The 21,239-nt window shown below is 32.1% G+C and overlaps 2 protein-coding genes across 2 annotated transcripts; both read right to left on the bottom strand.

Annotated features, from left to right (window-relative positions):
* On the bottom strand, window positions 1–12,186 carry LOC144836933 (uncharacterized). The gene is made up of 7 exons (XM_078691878.1): window positions 12,026–12,186; window positions 11,400–11,534; window positions 10,397–10,538; window positions 3,635–3,664; window positions 3,334–3,358; window positions 2,267–2,298; window positions 1–2,011 (listed from the first exon to the last, which is right to left on the bottom strand). Exons 1-7 carry the CDS (start codon window positions 12,146–12,148, stop codon window positions 1,920–1,922), a joined length of 579 nt encoding a protein of 192 aa, XP_078548004.1. The 5' UTR covers window positions 12,149–12,186; the 3' UTR covers window positions 1–1,919.
* Window positions 12,178–19,959, bottom strand: LOC144838346 (uncharacterized). The gene is made up of 5 exons (XM_078693684.1): window positions 19,923–19,959; window positions 13,111–13,185; window positions 12,784–12,918; window positions 12,305–12,534; window positions 12,178–12,192 (listed from the first exon to the last, which is right to left on the bottom strand). The coding sequence occupies exons 1-5, from the start codon at window positions 19,957–19,959 to the stop codon at window positions 12,178–12,180; spliced, it is 492 nt and encodes a 163-aa protein (XP_078549810.1).
* Window positions 19,960–21,239: the final 1,280 nt, after the last annotated feature.

Below are 21,239 nucleotides of genomic sequence, written 5' to 3'. Positions count from 1 at the left end.
CTTCTCTTTCCTTCCTACCAGTAATCCATATTTAAGGAACGGTCCTAATTAATATGCATGTACTGAGAGGGGACTTTTTAGTAAAGGGAACATTCCATGATGATGAGGAAACAGTAATTGATTAAGGATGTGGGTTATAGGAGAGTGAACAAAAGAGTACCTAGGGATAGGAAGAAACCACTAGGAATGTTAATAGATGGAGTAGGGAGAAATAGTGAAAAAGGGTTGTTGACCTGATGGTCAGATTGTTACATTATGACCAATGGCACACTGGTCGAATTTGGCTGACGTGGTTTGTACGTCAGTGTTTGACATCGAGGAATATCTTTTGCTTTCTTTATAGCAGTTTCGATGTATTCCTTCTTGTAATTTCTATTCTGGAGATGTCCCGTTAGTTCTTCGGTACAATTCTGAAAATCTAAATCTGAAGAACAGATACTTCTGATACGTAATGCTTGACTGTACGGTATGTTTTTAGTACAATGTCGGGGATGACGACTGCTAGGGAGCAGGTACATATTTTTATCCGTGGGTTTACGGAATAGGTAAGTTTTGGGTGTATTTTCTATGGTAAATATAGTGTCCAAAAAATCAACCCTACTAGTGGATTTAGTAGCTGTAAATTTGATAGTTGGGTCGGCTGAATTAATATTAAGAAGAAAAGATTCCTAATTGGGTCCAGATCATGAAGATGTCGTCAATGTATCTAAACCATTATTATGTTGGAGGGACAGAAAATTGGCCTCAAACTGTCCCATAAATAAATTTGCAAAAAATGGCGCCATTTTGTGCCTGTTAAAATCAACATGACCAGTTCTCGTAAATGAGCTTTAGTAGGCGTTTTGCCTGGAATTTGTTTGTAATATATATAAACACATCAGACAAAGAACATTAATTCTAAAAATCCACCCATAATTTAATTTCTTGTTAAACCAGTATATTATTTAGGATTTCGAGTGATTCCTGCATTGATTTTAATATCACCATTTCAAGCAATCCTAAGCTTTACATTGATACTAAATTCATCTGCAATTATTTGCAACACCAAGGAAGCAATTTAATCGAAAATTATAATGCAGGCTTTTGCCAAAACATGAACATCACCGCTGGCGCACTTAACGGTCGTTGTTTTAACCGGTGTTTTCATCGCTTTATGACACAAAATAGTAGGCCTATAATTTAGGATGTTTTCTTCATCAAACCAAAACATAATTTTCACATCACCCATTTTGTACTTTTGGCACATTTTGAATAGATTTTGGCTCACTGTGCGCCGGTGTCACAATATGTCTTTTCAAGTGGTCTACACAGCAACTTCATAACCAATTACATCGAAAACTAATTTCCATATCAATACACACTATGCCATTAAATGTTACAATTAATCTATGCCGTTTACCTTAACTGGTAAATTATTCTTTCATTATATAACGTACCTACGAATATACATAACAAAATATAACTATTTTATACATGTTACTATATTATTATTTACCTTAAGTTAAGTCTAATTAAATATTACAAATTACAAGTTCATCCGATCTAATCGTACATAAAGCGATAACACCTTAATCATGCTACTCATTTAGTCAGTACCTACATTTTTGTTCCCTTTTAACTTGAATACGAAACCGTAACTAATTAAATACGTTTAGTCACCTGTAGTAATGTCGCTCCTGTCCCTATAAATAGTGTTGGTGCGTAATTCACATATGTACAGTATTATTATGTCAAAAATGTATTAAAGGATTCATTTAAAACGTCATTAAAAAAATTATATTTTTTGACCTTTAGTTTTTATCAAATCAAATTCGTAAGCTTGCTAAACCTACCAGATGTCAAGTATTTCATACAGCAATTTTCATTCTTGTCAGTTAACATTATATATTTGGTAGATACATGTAGCTTACTGCCAATTTTTAATGCTTCATGAAAATGATATAATATATAAACAAACTCAATAATGCAAATACTACGACAAAAATACAGCAAATTATCAAGCCACAGTTCTCTGGAAAAAAAAACAAAAACAAAACAAAAAACATAATATAAGCCGTTTTAATTTGTATGAAGATTAGATTATAAGGTTCCGTTATGATTTATTTGTGTTCATTCAATTTTGATAGGGACATCAACAATTGTTTTAAACATGTTTTCTTTTCTTCCATTTTGTCATTAAATACATTCATAATTTAGGACCTAGTCTATAATGCATTCAATTATATAGACTCGGGACTTGATTAAAATTAACGGAAGGTACAATTACCTTTGACCAATGTATGTATCCTTTCTCTCAGGCTAGAAATAAATACATCTATATTATAAGTGAGAAAATTTGTACGTTTGTTCGTTATACAATTATTTGTTACTGCACACATCTACTTACGGGGTATCAAAATTACCGCAATTAATTAATTTGAAAATTATCCGCCATCTTGGATCCAAGTTAGCGGCCAAAATGGGGTCAAAGTACCCCATTTCTCCACAATTTGGATGTTTTTTCGTTATACAAAATAATGTTTTTTTGCATACATACGTGGTATTAAAATGACCCAAAATGATTAAAGTATTTTAATTATCCCCGGGAAGGGGTTGGGAGATTGGGAATGGGGTTTAGGCTTAATGGAATTAACCGAACCGAATATCTATAGCCTTGGGAATGTTTTAAACTAGGAAAATTGCCACTGACCGGTTATAGGAGTGATGGCTCATAATTTGTACTGGGAACGTTTTAAACACGTCACTAAGTGCGGTGTGTGCTGGGAGGGGTGATTGGAGTGGAGATACTGGCGTTTGAAGCTAATGAAGTACAACATGATTGGAATTATACTGGGAACATTTACTACATTTGAACTGTCCAGGGGAGGAGTTAAGGTTCGTTGTGGCTGGAATGGGGGAGAGGGAAAGAATGCTGAGACAGAGGTAATTCAGCGGTATTTGAATTATATAATATAATATTTTAATCTGCGAAAACTGTCAGAGGGGTTATGGAATGGAATATCAGCATAACCGGAATTTGTACTGGGAAGGATTTATGTTTTTGAAAATCGCCCGAGTGCGGGGTGTGATTGAAAATGACTGAAAATGATATCAAACAAACTGTTAATATAATATATGGTTAATTGTACATAAATCAAATATTTGTAATAGAAATTAAGACGAAAAAACATGAATTTCCCTTAAAATGGTCAAATACAAAATCTGGCAAAATTAGGAAGACCTTTTTTTCAGTAGTTAGGCAGTTTAACCTAAGGACTTTTTGCATTATAAACATCAATATAATACAATGAACCCACAGACATACGTGTATGTAGTAATAATTAAAATAATTACCTATCACCTTCTGATGTGTGCGGATCTGAAATAAATATTTATTAATAAATAATAATATTATGAAAAGCATACATTTGATTTGTTAACTTCGTACTTAGTGCATACTTGAATTCATATCACTCATTTAATGGAAAATACATGTTAGGAAAGCAACTATACATATTTAAATAAGTAGTTGTGGAAAGGCAACAGTAAGTTCTTCATAAATTGTAGAAAGTGATTCAAGCATTTACAAAAAAGTGTTTAAAAAATTACAAAAAATCAACCTAATTATGTAGTCCAAAAAATAAATATATTATACCTGTATTTGAACTTGATTCTTGAATATCAACTGTAACAAATAACATATTTAATAGTTTTTAACAGAATTCAAAACATATTATTTGGTTATTATCGTGACCTTTATTGCATTCAATTGCAAAGATAAATGTACTTTATGAATGATGTGATTTGTTTGTATTTTATCATAAATGTAGACTTTAGGTTACTTAAACCAAGGCAATCTAACAGCAGGACACTGAGATCGGATTGAATAGGAACTCGTAACAGTCCTCTGATCTTATGTCTGGCTGCTACAAATAACAATAAACTGTAATATGAGTCGACCTTCTCATTTACATACTTCTCAACTACGAAACTTCTATTTTACGAACGCCGTTCGAACGATGACGTCATCAGTAATATAATAAAACTTTTACATACCTATGAATTTATTATCTTCTTAGTTTATTAAACTATCCCAAAACAATTACAATTACTTCATAACTAAAGCAAAGCTTATTAAAAACGATCCACGATTTATTTCTAAAAGTTGCCTAGGCCGCTTAGTCTAGGCCTAAGCTAGTGGTCAGGATATCATCATCCCCACACTGCTGGAGTGCATGGAGAGCACCCTGCACATGTTTTGAAAAAAACAAAGGTTGATCGCGAAATGCAAAAAGGCTAGCTACGATGACCATACTAAAATTTAGTTTGAACTTAGTAGAACTATTCAAGCCAGCATGCAACGCGACTAGACGTGCTGCATTTCTGCTCGTCAGGTGAGAGGAATTTTTCACCCAAATTCAGGTATATTCCATATTACTAAGGAATTGATTCCTTAAAAATGGCGACGACAAGGCAAGCTACTAGCAAGAATAAAAATAAAATCACTGATTTTACTACGAAAGGAAGAAATAATTCCCAGGCCAGGCTCCAACAGAAAGGTGATACCAGTGGGCTTACACATGAAAGCCAAGCGGGAGAAACAACCTCTGTCCACCCCATTACGCTGGGTGAGGCACCCATACAAATCGAACGTACTGCGCATATGGAATGTGTCAGATATGCAAATGATGATGCAGCTGGGGCGACGGCGGAGAATTCGAACGCATGCCTGAAACCAAGCACACAAAGCAACAGCACGACGGAGGTGGAACATGTTGATTCGGTGCTTGAACAAATACGGGAAGAACTGAAGCTAACCTTTCTTTCATTGGAAACAACTATGAAAGCAAATCAAACTTTAATCAACAACAAGCTAGATACTATTCTAACAAATCAACAGACTCTCAATATGAGGCTGGATACAGTAGAAGAAAAGCAGGAAAACTACAGATTGTCATTGGATTTTGAAAGTGAACGCCTGGATAAGGTAGTCAAAGCGTCGGAAAACATGAACAAATCTATCAAAGAATCAAACAAGAAAATGGCTGAAGTGGATGAAAATTACAAAAGAATAAAAAGTTTAGAGAATGAAGTACTTAGCCTAGAAAGATATACTAGGTCCTTCAACCTAAGGTTTGGTGGCATAGCTGAAAACCCAGAGGAGGTATGTACAATTACTATTGATAAAATAATTTCCTCCAACTTCAAAAAACGGGTACCCATTGAAAATGCCCATCGAATAGGAAGAAAAGGACCCAAGCCAAGGCATATCATTGTGCGATTTCAAGCCCGACCAGATCGCACAGATATTCTAAAGATGGCTAGGAGTTGCCTTAAGGATAGCGATATTTTTGTCACTGATGATCTACCATATAAAGACTTAAACTCAAAAAAGCAATTTAAGGGTATTATGAAAACTGCTTATGAAAAAGGGAATCGTGTATTATTCAAGAAAGGGAGTCTATACATTAATGGAAAACTTTACAAGGAATAAACATTAGATAAAGAGAAAAGAATATTTTGGATTTTGTATTGGGGGTGGTTCTTTCCTTCTCATCCTGATGGACGGAAGTTTGTTCTAATTTAAACATCTTAAGATATGATGAGGCTTTATATTATTGTTGTTAAATGTCTTTTTTGCTTGTGTTTTTTTTATCAATTTTCCTAATGTATTAACCTTAGTCATAAAACATACTGTAAACTGTCGTTTGTGCACGCAGTCAGATCTAACCTATCTCAGATTATTGTCAAATGAAGTCACTTTTTATTGGTAGATGTTAAGTAACATTAAATGTATGTCTGCCAATTGCAGAGGCCTAGGCGATAAGAAAAAACGAAATGACGTTTTTAATTATTTAAGGGAGAAACACTTATCAATATACTGTTTACAAGACGTTCATTGGGTAGAATCACAAACAACGCAAATAGAATCCGAGTGGGGACACAAATGTTTTATTAGCTATGGAAAATCACATTCTAGGGGAGTCGCCATTCTGCTAAATAACAATTTCGAATACTCCATAAATGATGTTAAAAAAGATAACTATGGTAATTGGATCGCGATCAACATTAGAGTGAGAGATATTGACTTAATAATAATGAATGTTTACGGGCCTAATAAAGATGATCCTTCTTTCTATCAGGAAGTTAAAAAAGTGATCGAATTATTCACTAGCCCTTACATTCTGATTTGCGGTGACTGGAATCTAGTTCAAAATGAAAATCTAGACCTACTTAACTATCGACATGTAAATAATCCTAAAGCTAAAACAATTGTACAACAAATTATGCTAGACTTGGATCTATGTGACATATGGAGAAAAAAAAACCCAAACGAGAAGCGCTATACGTGGCGATCAAAAAATCCTTTTAAACAAGCAAGGCTTGATTACTTTTTGACCTCAAACAATTTATTGCACCTAGTGTCAAACGCAAACATCCTACCAAGTTATAAGTCTGATCACTCCATAGTGACAATAACACTTGATTTAAAAAGTATAGAAAGAGGAAAGGGGTTTTGGAAATTTAATAATTCACTTCTCCATGACCAAAATTATGTTACACTCATAAATGAAATTATAGAGAATACGATTAAAAGCTATACCAACACCACACCTAAAGACCCAGAGAATAATAAGTTAAATCTAACTATAAATGACCAACTATTTTTTGAGGTGTTGCTTTGCAATATTCGTGGAGGTACAATAAAATATAGTTCAAGAAAAAATAAAGCCCTTCGTAATTTGGAAAAAGAATTAATTAATAACATAGAAGAGATGGAAAACGATCTCGCACAACAAACATTAGACATTACAGTCACAGAACACAGAGTAAAAGAAATTGAACAAAAAAAAGCACGCCTAGAAGACATTCGAAACGAAAAGCATTTATTAGAGCTCGTGCTAAGTGGATAGAAGAGGCTGAAAAGCCAACCAAATTTTTTTTAGGTCTCGAGAAAACTAACTTTACGAACAAATTAATAGACGAATTAATAGATGAAGAAAAAAAAACTATATTGGACAATAAACTTATAATAAAGGAAGTTGAGCGTTTTTACAGTTCTTTATATAAAAAAAAAGATATAGAGCAAATAGATTTAAACGTATTAATAACAAACCAGAACTTCGAAAAAGTTTCAGAAGAAGAGCTCAAAAGCTGGAGAGTGAATTGACCTTAGCTGAGCTTACAAATGCACTCAACAAAATGAAAAACAACAAATCACCTGGAACAGACGGCTTTACGTCTGAATTTTTCAAGATTTTTTGGGGGAAACTGGGTGCTCTACTTCTTCGTTCCTTGAAATATGGCTTTAAAAGTTGTAACCTTTCAGTCACTCAAAAACAGGGAGCAATCACTCTAATCCCAAAGGCGAATAAATCAAGAAAAGAATTAAAAAATTGGCGTCCTATATCTCTATTAAATGTTGCTTACAAAATTGCTTCATCGGCCATAGCAGAGAGGCTAAAATCTGTCTTTCCAAATATCATTAATGAAAACCAAGCGGGATTTATAAAAGGTAGATATATTGGAGAAAATGTTCGTATTTTATATGATATCCTCTCACTCTATGACGAACAAAACCTACCTGGTCTCGTATTACTGGTAGATTTCGAGAACGCTTTTGATTCCCTGGCGTTCAAATTTATTGATAAGTGTTTGACCTTCTTTAATTTTGGACCAACTCTTAAGAAATGGTGTAGACTTTTTTACACGAATATCTCTTCATGCGTTCTAGTTAATGGACACCCCAGCAATTTTTTCAATATTGAAAGAGGTTGCAGACAGGGCGATCCGCTATCTCCATACCTATTTATTCTGGGAGTGGAAATTCTAAACATAATGGTACGCCAAAATATTAATATTAAAGGAGTAACAATTGATACCTCTGAGATTAAGATGTTACAATACGCAGATGACACTGCATTTCTTCTGGACGGCTCACACAAATCACTTACTGAATGCATGAGTACACTTTCAAAATTTGAAAAGATGTCTGGTTTAAAAATTAACATTTCTAAATCCAAAGCAATATGGTTTGGATTAAAAAAGTTCTCGAGTGAACAAATTAATACTAATTCAAATCTTGACTGGTGTGATAAAGGCCGTTTTGATTTTTTGGGTGTTACATTTGACTTAGAAATAAGCAAAATGACTAAAATAAATGTTGAAGAGATAACGGGTAAAATTAGGTCTACTATCAATGTGTGGCGTAAGAGAAATCTTACTGTGTTGGGAAGATTAACTGTGTTAAAATCTCTAATATTATCAAAACTTAATTATATTTTTACAATGTTGCCAAACCCAACTACAGCTTATCTAAGTGAACTTAATAGGATGTTTTTTAATTTTGTCTGGAAGGGAAAGGATAAAATCAAAAGAAATAAGCTAATTAGAGAGTATAAGGATGGCGGAATTAACATGATTGATATCTTCAGTTACATAAAGGCAGTTAAGATTAGTTGGATGCGAAGAATTCGTAACAACACTGGAATTCTCAATGTAGTTTTCAACAAAATATGCCATGGTAAAAAAACTGAATCAATCTTTGAATACGGCTCATGCATGATTCAGAGGCTGTCGAAAAATATGAACAATTTGTTCTGGAGAGATGTTCTCCATTCATGGTCCGAGTTTATTGCTATTCATAATTCAACAGCATCTGCAAACTATAACGTACTAAAAGAACCAATATGGTTGAATGATTCGATTCTAATCAATAACTTTCCAATTTTTTACACCAATTATTATGAGTGTGGCGTAAGGTTCATAAATGATCTAATCTCGGATAGAGGAACCTTGCTTAGTTATGAAAACTTCAAAACACACTATAAGGTGAAAAAAAATAATTTCCTTAAATACTATGGATTAATTGATGCAATTATAACTAAATACCCTTCTTTGGGTACAGAAATAAATACTAAATTACAAAACCCAATAAATTTACCCATACTTGAAACCATAACCAAACCCCAAACAGGATGTAAAGCTTTTTATAGTAAGTTTATTCAAAACAAAGACTTTAACTGTAAAGCTAAACAAAAGTGGGGTAAAATCTTAAATGTTGAATTCTCGGAACATGAATGGGAAGGAATTAATGTTGCAACTTTTAATGTGACCGACAACATAAAATTACGATGGTTCCAATACAGACTTAACAACAGTATCCTCACAACTAAAGTCTACCTTAAGATTATTAAGTACATCGACGAAGATAACTGCTCTTTTTGTAACATTAGAAGAGAAACAGTTTATCATTTATTCTGTAAATGTAATATCAGTAGATGGATAAGCAATTTTTTTTTTCAATGGTGTTCTCGAAATCTTGATATTCGCATATGTGTTTCGGAAAGTGAACTGCTTTTTAGTAATACACCATCCAATAGGATTAATTTACTTTTGTCAATACTAAAGTTGTATATATATAAGAGTAAGTTTTCGGGCCTCCTCTCACCCACCGGCCTCATAAGCTTTGTAAAATATTACTTTACAATTAAAAAGTTTAGATGTTTGATTAATAATAGAGCCGAAGAATGGGAAGAGTGGAGTGCCTGGGATAATCTTCTGTAACATAGATTTGTATCACTATATTCTGACTTGATGTGCACAACTGTATTTATTTTATAAGAAGGTGTTTATATAGGAGAATTGATTATGTATAATTTTTCTTTTTTTACTCTGTCTGCTTTTTTTTTGTATTGCGATGTATTAAAGAAAAATTGAAAAAAAAAAAAAAAAAATTAGTTTGGTTTGTGCATGTTTTTACGATATAAAAAAACACTTGACCCTTATTTATTAATATTTTAAAACTTTGTTGTCAGTCGTCGCGTAGCTATTTTTTTTCTGGGAATTCCATTTTACTTGCTGTCCACATACAGTACATAGTAGCTTAAAAATGTAAATATTTGCAGTCCACAACGGATTTGATATTATTACTTCAAGAATAAGTTCGTGACAGTTTGTATCAAAATATGCAATAATAAAAAGTAAACGATGGAATTTTGGTACAGAGAATGTGTGTAACAAAAGCAAAAATATCAATATTTTTGGCAGTTAAGGTGTTAATTTACATATTAAATTTAATTGTTTTATACTGTATTTTTAATACTGTTTGTTCTTTTACTGTACTATGCACAGTAAGTTTTACATAGGGAATTTGTTTGGACATGTTTTTACCACTGATTTTAATAGAGGGCGCTTTTTTCCCGAACCTTCTCATTTACGAACTGTTTCATTTACGAACGCCTCTCAGAGACCAAGGGGTACGTAAATGAGAAGGTACCGCGGCGCGCGTTGTCTGTTAAGAGTCGTGGAACTGATCGTGTAGCCACAGATAAAGCCTTTGATCTCCGGAGCTCAGAATACTGTTGTTAGATTGTCTTGGTTAAACTGTAATTCTTTTACCATTTCAATTACTTACAGGATTCTTGTACTTCTGGAATATCATTTGAATCCTGTGACAGTGATACTGTTGCCCTTAAGAGATTTTCTGATGGATCATTTCTTGTTAAATAAAATGTCTTTTCTGGGCTTTGACGCCAAAGGTATTCAGCTGTGATAGTCTATAAAACGAAATCATAATCATACAAAAAATATATAATGCAACTTCAAGGCACTGCAGTTGATAATTACTGCTGAATAATGAAATATTAAATTGAGACAATTGGTAGTTTAAATGTCTATCATTAACTATTTAGATTTTATTCTAATAACTTTACTGTTTACGTATTCATTTCAAATTAATCGTTGTAAGGTTTAGACTGTATATCGTTCTGCTTTAATTTATAAAAAAACATTACAGCACAAACCACAATTACTACTGTGCACCTTCAAACAAAGAGCAATATTTAACAAAATGTGGAAATGGTGTCGATTTAAAGATATATTTTCCCCCTAAAAAAAATATTTTTTTAAATTTTTTTGTTAAATATGTTATTTTAATGTCACATAATAGTTATTCACTCTCACAAAAAATTGGGTCTGAAAAAAATTTATTTACCTGAGAAAAATGTAATTTAAAGCAAAAAATGGTCAAAATGTCTTGAAGACAATGAGTTTTTGGGTAATTTAACTGTTTATTTTGTCTTTTTATAGGTGAAATAATTTTTTTCCCCCGTTTTTTTTCTTATGGAAGTGAACAACTTCATTAAAACTGCAAAATGGCCTATTCAAAGTCCGATTTTAAAAATCTTTATTTTTCATGATTTTGGGGGACAATACATCTTTAACAAATTGCCTCAATTGTAAAAGAAATAGGACATATATATCATGGTATGCTCAACTGAAAATCTATTTGTCACTATTTCGATACCAAACATATTGTGATATTATTATTGCGCCGAAAAATTGTATACATTTGTGGGGAAAGTCTTATAGAAAATACTTTATCTATTGCATCATATTATTGCAAAAATGTTTCTTACTTGCACTGACTCCTGAACATTCCATTTCTGGTCTGGTACTGCAACAGTAATTTTCATGTCTCTATACAAAGCAAGTATATCTACAGATGTTCGTAAAAGCTGCTCTCTGTGTCGTTTGTGCTCTTCAACTTTTTTCTGAAATATATATATACATATACAATTACAGTACTGTATGCACACCACGTACACGAGTCTAGATTCTAGACGGCATTTCAACTTGACATTACTGTTTTGGCACACATGACGTTGTACTTTAGCTGAACCGTCTAGGAAAGCACATCATGATCAATGTCACATGTAATGTTTTAACAAAGAATTTATAGTGCATACAATATTATTCGATTGATTTGATTTGGTTCTTCCGCATGCGATTGACTACTCACTCAAAACTATTCAAATATGCATGTTTGAAAGATCCCATTTTTGGTCAAGGTAAATACATATTATGTGACATTGATCAAAAATTATGTTAAATTATTTTTTTTCAGGGAGACCATATATTTTATTTTTCTCAAAGTTACACCCTACTTTGTTATAAAAGAAATTGTTTTAACATAAATGTGTATTTTAAAATTTTAAAGTAAGATATATCATAACAAAATAATATAATTTGAATTAGTAATTACCTTTTTATCTCCTGGCCTACAAAGTCTTATTTGAAGTTGATAAACTTCGTTTGCAATTCTCTTTCCAAAAGCCAATAACATTAAACCTTTCTTAACATTTAAAGTATTTTTAATACGACCCATAAGCGTAAAAAAGCAGCAATGATTTAAAGTTATATAACATCGGCCTTTGTATAAATTGAAATTTGTTCCCTTTTCATCACTCTCCAATGCTTGTTTCCATTTATCTTGTACGCGATCTTTAACAAGTAAAGTGAAATCCCAAAACTCTTCGTTTACAGCATCATGAGGAAATGAAAGTAAACAAGGCTTGTTAAAGATCGTTCCTTCAGGTCCACATTTAATGATAGGTGATATTATTGATTCAAGGGGATGAAATATAGGCATGTCTGTTTCGTCTGCAAAATTTTCAAGTGAAACCTCAAATGCCTTTCCTTCTTCAAATGCTCCAGGATATATTTTCAACTTTATATCTTCATTCTTTATCACCATTAATTCCGCAACTTGACCTTCAAAATGAAAATATGAGATACAAAATATTGGGCTCTGCTTTCATGGTTTCCTGAAATAGAGGCTCACACATCAACGCAATATTAAGACGTTAGTTGCAGCTGACTTAGTTCTGTTTCCTACAGATCTTTTATTCTTTTAGTGAAGAAAATTCAGCCAATACTGAAACTAAATTTCAATCACATTTTAAGTTTTTAATTTTAACCAACTAACTAACAACACAACTAATTTTATGATTTTTAACTTACCACTCTCAACCTCTTCCTCAACCGTCAGACACTCTACTTGACTTTGACATTCCTCACGGACAGTACCTGGTAAATCTGATGATAATTCCATCTGGGAGTGTCCCATCTCTTGTCTCTGTTTTCGTACCACCCGCTCTGGTGAATAATATACATTCTGTCAACTGTTTTGTTTACATGTACGTATTATGGTTATGGTATGAAGAATCCGCTAAAATCGATACTATAAACCCTCTAATTCTGAATTGCATTTCAATCACCATTAAGTTGATTTAATTATTATTTTATTACAAATAGGTAATTCGATTTATTTTATGATTCCTAACTCACCACACTCAATCTCTACCTCAACAATCAGCTTCTCCAATTGCACTCGAGATTCCTCAGCAACAGTACCTGGTAAATCTGTTTAGTAAAAATAAAAACTTTGAACTTTGATTTGAACTCGTCACTTTGACGACAGTTATCCGCACAACAAACGCCACGTACACGTACGTTAAAATTAATATAAAAAAGAGATTTTGGTATATTTTACCAATTGTTCTATTATACTACCTACCCCCAAAAATTTGAAACAAAGTATTTTAAGTATGTAAAAAATGCGACAAAAATGGATATATTAACCAAATGATAGACATTTTCAAACTTAAAAAAAATAATGGCTAATAAGGGAGAAAATTGGTCAGATCTTTTTTAGTTAAAAAGTCTATTATTATGCAAATCAGGTGACCTTTGACCTCAAATTTGATCTAAGAAATTTGTATTCGCCGGTGTATTTCATTGGTGTTCATTGGTTGGGTAATTAACAGACACACTTATGGATGGTGGCAAAGTTTAGTTATTGATAAATTGTCCTTGAAAAAAACCCAGTTGGGCTGCCAAGAGTTAACGACTTCGTAACGCTAACCGGGCTCCTTCGCCGCTAGGTCTTACCATGGATTAATGAATAAATGAATACGTATCGACGGTGACATCAAATTATTTTCTAACGCGCTCGCGTATACTAAAGCACTGCTGCCAATCAAACAATCATGTCTTTAACGACGGCCTTCTAATGAATGCTGTAAATCAATTGTTATAATCAAGTACACATTGTTCTATTGACATGTCTGTGTGAAGGATTAATTGACAACAACGAAAAGGGTGTCTGGAAAACTCAGATCTAGAAATCTCAGATCTCAGATATATCTGAGTTTTCTAGATCTAGAAAACTGGTCAACATACAAATATTTAGAACCTTGTTTATATGTCTATATTTACTTTAGTCCTCAACAGATACATAATTCTATTCATATTCTAATGAACAACATCACAGTTAAATCTCTCACCACCAAGATATTTCTTAATATTTATTATTATAATTACAATCTAATCTAATCATTTAACAATTTTAAAGTACTCCGGTAAATGAATGACAATTGCTGTAAAATATACTTTTTACATATTTTAAAATCATAGTTGAACAATAAAAACGAATCAAAGTAACCGTAATATGACCATAATTATTTTTTATTTACTCGTCCTCTTTTTTGTTGGAATCACTAACAAACTTATAATAATCTATAACTAATACTATAATTAAGAAGCTCTTAACATGTTTGTTATGAAAATTGCACAATAAGTCATACTGACATCAGTATATGTGATTTTAATAAAAATTATTAATTAGTTGCATAGTAATCTTTATTCACAAACCTATATTTAGGATAGTTTTAATTAAAAGCACATGTGTAGGATGATTTACTGTGCAATTTTCAGTCATTAATTTTCTTCTTAAATTATTAGTAAATCCAATACAATAATGTCCATTATGATTATTATTATAACATAGTCATACTACAGTTTACCTTCATATGTCTTTAGATTTTCATAATTTTTAACACAAGCAAGAAAGAAACTGGGTATAGTTTTAAAGTGAAATATTGCAAAAGTTTAAATTTGGTATTATAGCATGACGATTTGGGCAGTCTGAAGGGTGTGTGAAGACGGCACGACTTTCCATTTAAATCGACTCAACCTATGTGTATATTTCAGATTTAAATATCTTTTATGGATTTATACTATTGACTCCAAGCTGAAACTTTGATACAATTGTGGCCAATTAAAGGTCCATATTTTAAAAAGTCCTTACTCAATCCCAACACGGTGGGGGCTGAGGTGGGTGGAGACCCTCTTAACCGCCACCTCTTCCACTGAAAACCATCATACACCAGCGCCGGTGTATTTCGAATCTATATATACATCTATGTCTGTGCAAAATTCGGTAAATAGCGCGTTACTTCTAGAATGTTTACGCTATGGTATATAAAGTCGCTTCGCACGCGTACCATCTAGGTCGTGCCCACAGATGGTTCTTGAATACATAACTAATTTCAGCGTTAAAAAAATGGCGATTTCAAATGTACGTACCGCAGGACAATAATACATGTTGTTTACAGAAAAGAATAAATAGACACTGTGATTTACGTACTCAACTAAAATTAGCACCCTGGGAATTACTTCCGAAAGAGAAACTTGTCACAAAATGAGACCAATTGTTTAAGTCAAATTTAAACAAACTTAATTTGTGTTTTATATGTAACATTAGGGTTGAGGGATGGGGAAGAGGATATGGGTGCAAAGAGGAACAATTTTTAAATATATTCTTTATCCATTTAGTAACGAAATATTAATTGTTTTCATGTTTTACAAATAATATACCACTAAACACAGTAAAACATTGCGATGTAGGCCTAATACTTGTTGAAACTATCACCGTCCTAGTCGATTGAAAAGTACAGTACATGTAACGATATATCACTACGACGTGTGTATGTTTATATAATGTAAAACAATTTGTGAAAACCACCTCTATTCGGGGCAAATCATAAATTCGATTTAATCGTCAATATATATTAAATTATCTAACTCAACTTAATTAGTAGGCCTAATGGTTTTCAATTGTTTCTTAGAGCCAATTCATACTTAAGTTGGTTCCTACCCTACCCACCAAAGTTGTTCTGCGTTTATGGCATGTGATGCACTGTAGGCCTATCCTCTACTGGCTTTACAACGCTACTCATGCCAGTGAGGGAAGGGTGATGATGTGGGTGGTTTAACTGCAATAATAAATATTTGTACATAAATATACGGTGACTGAAAACGCTAGCTCATTATCCGTTTAAAAAAAATCTATATCCAACCTCTGCAGCACAGATTGAAAAAAAAAATGGATCGAATTTCTGTTTTGAGTATACAGTACTTGCCTTTACGACGCCTGAGGGAATAGACACTTGTGGAACAAAGATTGGAATGTTCCATTCATCGCAAATCAATACATTTGTATAAACGTATATTAAATCTATCAAAATAGTATTTTTTAAAGAAAATCGGCCTGTCTTCAACATTATGATACTGTACTCGAGCTGTTCAACCCGTTTTCAGCCATTAAAAACAATTATCGTAGGAGGAGATAGGAAAATGCGAATCATCCTCGTATTATTGTATGCGGGTATTTTTCAAGATGGACATGCATTAGACAGTGTATACCACGATTGGAAAACACCCCTATTTGGGGCATATTGTTGAACCTAAATTCGTTTTAATTGTCAATAACTAATTATCTAACTCAATTTAATTAGTAAACAGGGTTACATCAGGTGGTTAAAATCAGTATCGAAAGTACGGACCAACTTCATATACCATCGAGTAAACATTCTAGAAATAACGCGCGATTTACCGAATTTTGCCCTTACGTAAATTTATATATAGATAAACACACAAAAAAGGCAAAAATAGCAATAATTTGACGTCTCAGCGACCATGTTATATCACTGTATAAACTACGCAACCTCCTCTGTTGTGTACCGCCATGGCCGGATCTACAAATACCATGCCGGGCCGCTATAAAAACAGTCTTTAGTCAACCGTATCGAATGATTTTTGAAGTTTTAATTAATTACACCTATTCTTTGAACAGAATCACCGAAAATTACGGGTTGGCTCAGTAAAACGCTGTGGCCATTGGTATCAATGCTTAGTACGTTCGATTTCAATCCGCGACATGTGTAATTATTAAAGATGTATTGTCCCCCAAAAACATAAAAAAATAAAGATTAATAAAATCAGATTTTGAATTGGCAATTTCACAGTTTTAATAAAGTTATTCACTTCTGTAGAAAAGAAATAATCAAAAATAATTATTTCACTTATAAAAAGACAAAAGAAATGGTTAATTTCAACCAAAAACCATTGTCTTCCAGACAATTGAGGTATATTTTGCTTTAAATTACATTTTTTTGGTGTAAAATGTTTTTTTTTTGGATCAAGTTTTTGGTCAAAGTGAATAACTATTATGTGATATTAAAATGGCATATTCAACAAAAAAAATTGAAAAATTACAAAACTAACAAAAATAATACGAAATCTCACAAAAAATTGTAAAATATAAAAAAACATGAAAAAAAATGAACTAAAAAAAAAGCAAAAAACACACACATAAAAAGAATCCAAATGGGTGTCGTGTTCATCCACAAAATATCAACACCAAAAAAATAAGTCCGAGCGCAACATTTAATTTCGGACACTTTATGTCGCTAAGCAGCTGTAGTTTTACTATTCTATTTTATATTCATATTTTATCATTAAAATGTTTTAATCTTCCGACTGATTGACATACTTCAACATGCAGGTTGTCACTTTCATATCCCATATCCAGTATTGCGCTTTTATACTTAATCATCCCATGCAACTGATTATTAAGGCAGACAAGACCGCGAGGAGCACGGGTTACTGCTATAGACCACTTTAATTACAGAAGTAGCAAATAGCTAAAAAATCTCCCACACAACAAAACTGTAAAATATCAAAACCATTGAAATAGAAAAGAAAATTCCAAATGGTTTTAAATATTGTTGTGTTTCCGCAGCAATGTCTTTTTCAATCGATTTATGTTAAACTTTTTTATTCTATCTGTATGTATCAAATAATTAATTCACCACAAAAAAAACCAAAATAATATAGTTTGGCATTGTATACTTTCGTTAGTGTTTGCGCGCATTATCTAATTCACATAGCACAATTTTTCTTTAGCGTCTTTTATTTTTGTAGTCTGAACAGTCAAAAGTATAAAATTCCATATCTAGTATTGCTTTCATTTTTTAGTCTACATATATTTCAAAGTGAAGGATAGTGTATAACAAAACCAATGGCCGCCGTAAATACAGTAGTTCCGAATTTTATTCTTGATTTTTTTTTTTTTTCTTTTATGTGGGATCATCCCACTTTTATTTCAAACAAACATCATATTAAAAAAAAACCAGTAATATAATTATGTTTATGCAATTGATAATATTGATTGATATTTTATGTCATCATCAATGCATTTCATTTCTTTTAGGCCTATAATCATATATATAAATTATACTTATATTATTTTTAACAATTTTTATCTTTTTAATTCTTACTTTTGCTTGAAAATAAATACTACTTAAAATGCGTATTTATCTTTAATTAATTTTTTATACATGTTAACGTTAATGCATTTTCTTTCTTTTATAATCTTATATACCTAAAATTAACATATTTTTCTTAATTTTCAATTTTTTTGGGTGTTTCTTTCTTTGTTTACATTCATAATTTCTTTTTAAATTAGACATATATAAACACATATAGGTCGATATACATATACGGATATATGTGTGTATATATATACAAATACATCATACATACAAACGTACCAAACACCTGAACACATATATAACTATACCATACATAAGCATACCAATCCAAGGTTTTATGAAGAAATAGGCTATACACAAATATCATCGAACAAAAATGTCAGGTAATCTTTTATTGAAGATTCTATTAATTATTTCGATTGGATATTTGCGTATTCTTAGTTCAAAGTATACAGTCTGAGAGATATCGTTATTATTACCATATACAAATTTAGAGATACATAATTTAGTAATATTTATAATATTATTAATAGTTTTCATATGAACTTTATTCAGACATTCAAAACCAAATTACGTGAAAGTTTGAGATCGTAATGTCTATCTGCAGGTATGAACGGATGATTAGATCGATTTTTTTCCATATTGGAAATACCCGTTTGCAGAAGTAAAACATGTGGTTAATATCACTGATTTTGTTGCAGCTATTACACATTTTGCTGTTTGATTTACCTATTTTAAACAGATAATTATTTGTTGGGTATACGTTGTGTAATATTTTCCATGACAGTACATTTAACTGAGCTTCATTGGAAGATTCTGTTATTCGTTGCCATATTTTTTCCCAATTAAAATTATAATTATCAAACGTCCGTTCCCAATAATTTTGACATTTTGGTAATGAATACATTTTTGAAAGAATATGTTCTCTAACAATTTTTGGAGTACATTTGTCAATACAGACATTATTAAAAAGGATTACAGGATCAAATAGTTTGTCCCAAGATAAGGCGTTTTTCCAGTCAGCTGGGATACAACTATGAATTGAAAAAAGTGTAATCAATGTTTTCGGGTGGTTGATTTTTTCTAACATTTGTTTTGAGGAAATTAAGGTATCATCAACGTTGTAAATGTCCCGAAGCGTTAAGATTCCGGCTTTGATAAATTCATGATCGTAAAGCGTTTTGCCGTAGTGTGTTATATTAGCATTATTCCATATAATTTCATTTATTGGCTCTATGACGTTGTGGTTAATATAATAATTATTGTGTTTGAACCAGTCAACGATCAGTCGTGAGTAAAAAGCTGGAAGATAATTGATTATTTTTATACACTCTTTGTTCATTTGTTTTATTGAGCATTTGCATTTAAAAATATTTAAACCTAGGCCTGTTTTATCTAGGAAGTATAGGGCAAAATGTTTCCACATTGATTGTTTGTTGTCGGCTAATTTCCTAATCCATGATAGGGTAATAGATGTTAAAAAGGAGGGAAGGTGAAATATGTTTAGTCCGCCACGGTTAAAAGTTGACGTAATTACTCCTCTTTTAACACATTCGGCTCTATTCCATATGAAGTTAAAAAATGTTGTGTTTAATTGTTTTACGATTTCGTTCGGTATAATAACTGTAGAAGCAAGGTATGTTAATTCGGAAGCCAATAACGTTTTTACTATAATATTCCTGCCAATCATCGATAGGTGTCTACCTTTCCATGCTCTGATTGACTTTTCTATATGTTGCATTTTATTTTCCCTAGTCCTAAAATTTTAATATAATTATCAGGGTGTAATTTCCATTTTATTCGTTCTGTTTCTTCAGAGCAAAAAGCAAGTGAGCCTATCCAAAGAGCGTCGCTTTTTTGGGCATTGATTTTTAGTCCTGAAATGCAAGCAAAACTGTCAAGGATATCAAGCGCATGGTCAAGTGATTGAATAGAGTCGATAAATATTGTTGTATCATCAGCAAATGATGATATTTTTACTTCGTTTTTATTACACACATTTATCGGAAGCTCGATTCCGGTAATGTCATTGGATTGTCTAATCTTACATGCGAGGGGTTCAATTGCTAGTACAAAAAGGAATGCTGAAATAGGGCACCCTATTCCGATAGATGTCCATTATTTATAATACAATTACCACAGTTTTTTAATATCGCTGAACACCATTTGATAAAGGATTCGTTAGTGTTTGCGCGCATTATCTAATTCACATAGCACAATTTTTCTTTAGCGTCTTTTATTTTTGTAGTCTGAACAGTCAAAAGTATAAAATTCCATATCTAGTATTGCTTTCATTTTTTAGTCTACATATATTTCAAAGTGAAGGATAGTGTATAACAAAACCAATGGCCGCCGTAAATACAGTAGTTCCGAATTTTATTCTTGATACACTTTGTTTTTATTTTAATAATTTGTACTTTTATCAAAGTGCGCTTTTATTATACTTGCCCAATACAAATAACCACATAGAGCAGAAAAAGACCATGCGAAGCACGGGTTACTGCTAGTCAGTATAATTGTTTCTTACTATTACAATGGGCTGTACGCTTAAAGCTATTCGCTTACAGTACTGCCCCTTCAAATTATACTTTTATATCTTATTTTCAATATTGAAATGTTACTTTTCTTTTTTAATCAATTTTCAAATCATCGTTTTTATATGTATGATTCATGTGAATAAAAGTGATTGATGATTAAAAATCACTGTGGTTTTATCATATCATTTTTGTTATTTGTAAAGTTATTACTAAACCAATTTTCTTGAATTTCGGAAGCCAGCATGCAACGTGACTAGACGTGCTGCATTTCTGCTCGTCAGGTGAGAGGAAGGAAAACCAACCAAATTCAGGTATATTCCATATTACTAAGGAATTGATTCCCTAAAAATGGCGACAACAAGACAAGCTACTAGCAAGAATAAAAATAAAATCACTGATTTTACTACGAAAGGAAGAAATAATTCCCAGGCCAGGCTCCAACAGACAGATGATACCAGTGGGCTTACACATGAAACCAAGCGGC

This window comes from Antedon bifida, chromosome 3, assembly GCF_963402885.1.
Source record: "Antedon bifida chromosome 3, ecAntBifi1.1, whole genome shotgun sequence".
In the NCBI taxonomy this organism is placed as follows: domain Eukaryota; kingdom Metazoa; phylum Echinodermata; class Crinoidea; order Comatulida; family Antedonidae; genus Antedon; species Antedon bifida.
This window is presented reverse-complemented; position numbering and strand designations above follow the sequence as displayed.